Source organism: Hypomesus transpacificus, chromosome 22 (genome assembly GCF_021917145.1).
Source record: "Hypomesus transpacificus isolate Combined female chromosome 22, fHypTra1, whole genome shotgun sequence".
Lineage (NCBI taxonomy): Eukaryota > Metazoa > Chordata > Actinopteri > Osmeriformes > Osmeridae > Hypomesus > Hypomesus transpacificus.
This window is the reverse complement of record NC_061081.1, coordinates 1,950,116-1,957,002: the sequence shown is the minus strand read 5'-3', so window position 1 is coordinate 1,957,002 and position 6,887 is coordinate 1,950,116. Positions and strand designations below refer to the sequence as shown.

General features: G+C 47.3%; 1 protein-coding gene across 1 annotated transcript in view; it reads left to right on the top strand.

Annotated features, from left to right (window-relative positions):
• The first annotated feature begins 955 nt into the window (after positions 1 to 955).
• Positions 956 to 6,887, top strand: part of sh2d3ca (SH2 domain containing 3Ca) — a 33,043-nt gene continuing 27,111 nt past the window's right edge. Inside the window, exons 1-5 of the mRNA XM_047044760.1 lie at positions 956 to 1,140; positions 1,600 to 1,865; positions 2,431 to 2,625; positions 2,815 to 3,206; positions 6,451 to 6,490. Coding sequence (XP_046900716.1) covers positions 987 to 1,140; positions 1,600 to 1,865; positions 2,431 to 2,625; positions 2,815 to 3,206; positions 6,451 to 6,490 — 1,047 coding nt within the window. The 5' untranslated portion in view covers positions 956 to 986. The remainder of the gene's footprint in view (positions 1,141 to 1,599; positions 1,866 to 2,430; positions 2,626 to 2,814; positions 3,207 to 6,450; positions 6,491 to 6,887) is intronic.

The following is a 6,887-nucleotide window of genomic DNA, read 5'->3' as shown; positions in this document are numbered from 1 at the left end:
AGTGACAATCGAGTTTGTTTATACCAGTCAATGCTGGGGGTTGTTTCTCTTTCACACATTCCTAATCCAGACTGACTACAATCTGTCTTCACCATTCTCCAATACAGAACCAAGTAAATACACAAAACATTTCTAAAACCACACAATAAGTCAACAACATGATATCAAAATTAATCGGTGGTTTATTTGTTTGTAATCTTGGATGCAGGTTTTTTTGTTGTTCTTTCAATCAAAATATTTCAAATTTTTGATCGGTGAAATAGGTTTTTGATTCTTGTCTACCCTCTAAGGAACGAGTTAGGCTACTGCAAGCGATACATACAAAAACTAGACTTTGTCTTCATGTGTGCCGTGTTGTGCTGGATCATCCTGTATGAAAGCATAGGCATACATGAAACATTGATGGTGTCAAATAGAATTGAATAGGATGTGTCTACAAGCTAAAAAGAGTATTGCCATACCTCAGTATGGTTACTCTGGGTGGGGCTCCAAACACACACACATACACGTGGAACAAACAGGAAGTGAGACCGAAGACAACACGAAGAGAGAAGTAGTAGTGTAAATATAATCTTCTGCTTTTCAGGTCCAGTAATAACTACATGTGTTAATGGCTCTGCTGGTCGTGCAGCTGGGTTGCTGAGCATCTGTCTTGCAAACCCAACAAGAAATGTATCATTAACTTCAATCTCTGGGCAAAGGTCTTGTACCTGAGTGAATCACAAACATGCAGGCACACTGACTCACCCACTTTCTCTTTCTCTCTCTCTCTCTCTCTCTCTCTCTCTCTCTCTCTCTCTCTCTCTCTCTCTCTCTCTCTCTCTCTCTCTCTCTCTCTCTCTCTCTACTCTCTCTCGCTCTCTCTCTCTTTCGCTCTCTCTCTCTCTCTCTCTGTCTTCTCTCCCCTCCACCCAGTGTACTTTCCTTCTGAGCACAGGAAGTTGTTGGCCCAGCCTCCACACGCACATTTGTCTTATGGATCGGAAATGTGGTTAGATGACACAATCACTCGCCTTATCAACACCAGAGGAACAACTCTCTCCCTTCATCTCTCCCTCCTTTTCATTCTCTGTCATTCCACATCCCATCGCATCCAGGCAGTGGGAAACATCAGCCGCACCATGAGCAAAAAGAAACTGAGTGAGTACTGTGTGTGTTTGCGAGTGTGTGTGGATGTTTGCGTTTGTGCTGTTGCGTTTGTGTTGCGTGTGAGCAAACACACGCAACACAAAAGATGTAAAAAAGTAAAAAGAGATCAAAAGAGCTGTCAATCAAAGCTTTTAGGATTTATTATTTTATCTGCACTGTCGCCCAATTAAAGCCAGTGTAATCTGGGATATTTTCTAATTGGCAGTGCTGGGTGTGTTCTCTCCTTGATCTGTGCTGACTCTGCAAAATGAGCTCACAGCTGCTTAAGCCTGAACCGTTTACTTGATAGTTAAACAAGTGTCACCGTGCAAGCACACACACATTCACAGCACTTTCAGATGCAGAGGCATCACACAGGAAGCTGAGTTCTATATGCAGTACACAGCTGGGGAGGTGTAGGGCCAGGGTGGAGACACACACAGGGTTGTGATGAGTATTCTCTGACTGCAGGTTTCAAATGGTTTGAGAGTCTCTCCAACCTCTCCTTCCGCCGCTCCTCCGACAAATCAGACGCCAAGTCTTCCCACAAGCTCCATGGCGACCCCTTTCCCGACACACCCCCTGTGGAGGCCACAACTGCAGCGGCGGAGACGACCGTGGACGACCTGGGCTTGATGCGGCCCCGGACCGCCAGCTATGCCCAGTCCAGCAATAACTACACCCACATTGGCACACTCCCCCGCCTGCTGCGGAAGAGGAAGGAGAAGAATACCAAGGTTAGGTTAGGCTGGGTTATGCTATGCTAGGTTGATTGGTTGGTTTAAGACCAAATAAGCTAGAGTATGTTGGTTTAGGCTAGACTGGTTTAAAGGCAGGGTAGGTCAGTTTTGGGAACCCAGCTATTTTTGATTGAGTTCAAAAGGATTCAAACCAAACTATCACACCCTCTCCCCTCAAAGCACCTCCACCAAAATACACATGAACGCACTGCCTGAATTCTGCCAGGAGGTTGGTAGACAGGCAGGTAGCCGATCTAATCATTAGTGTCGGCCCGACCTTAATTTGTCATGTTTACTATCAAACCGTTAATTGGTTGCCATTAGGACGAGCAGTTGTTTTTCAGCAAATAGGACCAAATTACCTACCCTGCCTTTACGGTAACCCAGGTTAAGATGGGCTTAGCAATGTGAGGTTGATTTTCCACACTGGGCAATGCTAGGCTAGGCCGTGTTACAATAAAGTAGACATCAGTTCTTGGTTTTTATTTGGTGAAAGGCATGGGATGATTTAAAACCCACATGAAGCATTTCCTAACACTTCTGTCCAACGTGGTTGTCTAAGAGGGTCAAAGAGAAGGAGAGGTCCGAGTTGAAACGATGCCAGAGTCAGAGGCCTGCAGGAGACCATGTGACCAGCTCCCCCCTGCTCTCTGCCATGTCTGGAGGGTCAGGGAACACGCAAGAGCAGGACCAGGCTGGACCGCAGCCGGACCAGGCCCACGCCCAGGGCCAGGCCCAGGCCCAGGCCCTCATACAGGTGACTGCATCCATGCATCAACTATCAGGCATTATTCAATGTTGGAATAACACGTTTATTGGTTTTTACTTGTAACAATATTTGTTTTTTGTAATATACATATAATGTTATTGTAATATACATGTTTACACACCTGCATATATACGTTGTGAGTATACAATTGCAAATATTGATAAACCTTCCCTACAGGACCAGACCCCTCTAGTTTGCCAAGACAAAAAACCGGCGAACTGTGGAGTCGAGCCCCAGTCAGAGAAGCTGGCGCTCTCTAGTGGAGATGCTGGGGTATTACATACAGATATGAAAGAGCCAGGACAAACGCCATCCTCTTCAAATACCCAGGGCTCCTTTTCCAGCAAGCCACCTCGGTACCCTGCCCTTCCCAGTCAGACACTACATCCACGGGGGGCTCAACCGAGAGACCAGGCCCTCCCCAGGACAGGGGCTGGTGACCTGGGCACAGAGACCAGCTCCAGCCCCTTGTCTGAAGAGGCCGCCTCCGGTTGGACAACTGTAGAGCAGGATCAGCAGAGAGTCATCAGAGAGGACCCTGAGAGGCAGACCACAGAGGCTGTGAGCAGGTGAGACATCTCTTACCAAACTAACATTATGGCGGCGAACACTGTAATTTGTCAATGTAAATTAATCACCCAAAACGTAGAATAGCCTACAGGTTTAGAAGACCCTGACAAAATCATATGGTTTGAGTTGTTGTTCATGTTGTGAAGGCTTAAATCTTAGTACAAATGTGAACGGTGTGAAATTTGTACAAAAAAATGAAAGTCGAGGCCTATTACTCCCGTATAATCTACAGACCAAGTCCAGTTCTGCAGTTTAAACGAGGGTGGGTTGAGCGTGTCATTCCACAACTCCTCTGTTACTTGCGGTTAAGTTGTGTAGACACCGGACAGAAGTTGACTAGTTGTGCAGTCTCTTCTGTCCTATCTGTCATTCGTTCCTCTGTTGTTCGTACACGTAAACGTTAAGTTTTGTAACCGACGGACAGAAAGGAATACCGAAGCATTACAGACCATGGAAATACGGTGAGATGTTTCATCTGCACGAGTTTCAAACTTTGGCGACTGCTTTCTGAAGTTCAAATCGAATATGATAATTACATCTCAACAATAACGTTTCTTTTTTTTATGAAAATTGGAGTCGGAGTCTTTTTCTCCATTGTTTTTACGCAAGTGTGCACGCACGTGCACCGGACTGCCACAAGGATCTAAATGTGTATGTGTGCTTGCGTGTGTGTGCGTGTGCGTGTGTGTGTGTGTGTGTGTGTGTATGTGTGTGTAGTCAGGGTGTGTGAGAAGAAACAGCCTTGACGTGGTGACTGTCTGGTTGTCATGTTCAGTGTCTGGTTGCAGGAGTCTGGAAGTTGTCTAAAGTGAGTGTATTGCTCACACAGGGTTTGGTCCCAGATTTCCCAGGGCAGTAAATACAACGCTAATGATCCCCTATGTGCTGTTTCCCATGGTGTGCCTGCCTAGGACTGGCTCCATGTCTAATGCCTGGTAATTCTGTGGTAATATGTCTAGATGTGTCCTATGACATGGTGTGTGTGTGTGTGGCAGAAGACAAGTCCATTAGTTCAGCTCTGTAGACCGTGGGAATGGCTTCAGTGGACGGCATGTTCTGTATGGACACATCAAAGGGATAACACACACCAATACCCCCTCTCCGCTCACACACACCAATCCTCTCAGCTCCCTGTACCTCTCTCTCTCTCTCTCTCTCTCTCTCTCTCTCTCTCTCTCTCTCTCTCTCTCTCGCCCACACACCCTCCCTCCTCTCCCATGTTGTTCTCTCCCTCAATTTTTTCTTCCCCTCACTTTCTCCTTTTCTGTCTTTCTGTCTTTCTGTCCTTTCTGTCTTTCTGTCTTTTCATCTTTCTGTCTTTCTGTCTTTCTGTCTTTCTGTCTTTCTGTCTTTCTGTCTCTCTCTCTTTCTGTCTCTCTTTCTGTCTCTCTCTCTCTCTCTCTCTCTCTCTCTCTCTCTCTCTCTCTCTCTCTCTCTCTCTCCCTCTCTCATCCCCCCCACACACACACTAATGTAGCAGTGCATTATTCTTCCTGGGTCCTGAGTGAATTTCTCTTATCAGTTTGGTACAGTAGGATTTAGGGATCTGTGCAATACTGTTTGTCTGCTTGACCCTGTCACAGAGGATAGAGGGAGGGAGGGAGCGTGGAGGGAAAGAGAGGGAGAGAGACATTTTTGAGGGGGACAGAGGAAATACGACAGAGCGAGAAAAAAGTGTTGAATAGAGAGTGACCTATTGGGATGAACTGTGAGTCGCCTGTGCTGGTGTTTGGCTGCTCACGAGCTGACTCACTAAGACTCCATATCCCACTAACACCACTGGCTTATACACAGGCACAGTAAAGATATTTAAAATCAGATATTTCCCTCAAAACATCATGGTTTTCTATGTTTGACCCTTCTCTCCCTCAGTGATGTAGACAGCTCTCTTTCTCTCTCTCGAGCTCTCTCTCTCTCTCTCTCTCTCTCTCTCTCTCTCTCTGTCTGTCTCTCTCGTCTCTCTCTCTCTCCTCTCTCTCTCTGTCTCTCTCTCTCTCTCTCTCTCTCTCTCTCTCTCTCTCTCTGTCTCTCTCTCTCCCCCTCCATACAGCACTGTCATTATTCTAATTTCAGATTGGGAGACACTGGTAATGGCTACCTGTAAAACCAACTCCTTTGTGTTCAGTTGTGTCCCCGGAGGGAGATGCAGACCTACTTGGGAGGTCTGGGATCTCTCTGTGGGCATGAGCAGAGGTAAACATGCTCAGTGAGTTAAGCGCTGGACAGGAATCGTTTGTTGATACACAATAGGGAGGGGAAAGAGGAGAAGAGGAAGTAGGAGAAAGAAGACAGGATGAGAGTGGCAGAAAAGGAAATGGAAGGAGAGGTGTTAGTTGTCTCTTTTAAAAAAAAAGGAGTACTTTCCCTCGCTTGACTACTGCTCTACTAGGTCAACAACATGTTGAAAGAAACTCCACCGTGGGGCTTGTCGGCTTTCAACCTCCACCACGGGGCCTGTAAAAATTCCCAGCCCTGCTCGGCTGTGGGGCCCTTTGATCTCCTTTCCCTGTGAACATGTGTAAAATAGCTCCTCCACAGGGCCCTTGAGACAGTGCCCTCTGCTCCGTGGTGGGACCTGGTGTGTTTTGAACTCTTGAGGCTCCACAGGCATGTAATTGCCTGGGTGCAGTCCATGTGATTTAGCTAGCTCCACCGTAGGGCCTATGCTATGTCCCCTGGCCCAACTCTGCGGTGGGGCTGTGTCATCTGATCTGCCTCCATTAAGGGCGTGTTAATGTGAGGTATGAGGAGAGGGTCCCAGGGCGCAGCTCCGTCAGTCGTCCCGTCAGTCTTTGTCACAGTGATGTCACAGCTGCTCTGATGTTAAACCCATCAGATGCCCTGGAACAGAAGAAGGGAAACGTGGGAAACGCCCATGTGTGTGTGTGTGCGCGTTAGCGTGTGTGTACACTTCCTCATATGACAGCATATTCAGGGCACCTGTTGTCCTGTCGTCCTATTACAAAACCGGGTCTCACGCTTAGAAGACAGCGATGCATAACGAGTCTGAAGAGTATATCTCCGGTCTTAAACAAACGAATGATTTAGTAACACCAATAAACTTATTAGCATTGCTGTTTTTTACTATTGCTTTACGATTTACTACTGATTTCTATTGTTATCTGCCATTTGCTAAGATACTAATGCTATTCCAACATTGAGGTTTGGATATATTGTTGGTCTCTCCCATGCTGAAGTCCTAAATGATCTCTTACGCTCTCTTTTCTTTCTCTCGCCCCACAGTCACATGGAGCCTACAGACTGCCCAGGGGAGTACGTAGAGGTAGGACCCCCATGTGTGTTTCAGTCTGTCACAGGACATGGGACATGGATGGTGTCAGTGCCATAGGAGAAGGGATCACAGCCTCACTCACTGCCTCACTCACAGCCTCACTCACAGCCTCACTCAGCCTCACTCACTGCCTCACTCACTGCTTCACTCACTGTCTCACTCACAGCCTCACTCACAGCCTCACTCACAGCCTCACTCAGCCTCACTCAGCCTCACTCACTGCCTCACTCACTGCTTCACTCACTGTCTCACTCACAGCCTCACTCACAGCCTCACTCACAGCCTCACTCAGCCTCACTCAGCCTCACACTCACAGCCTCACTCACTCAGCCTCACTCACTGCCTCACTCACTACCTCACTCACTCACTACCTCACTCACTGCCTCAC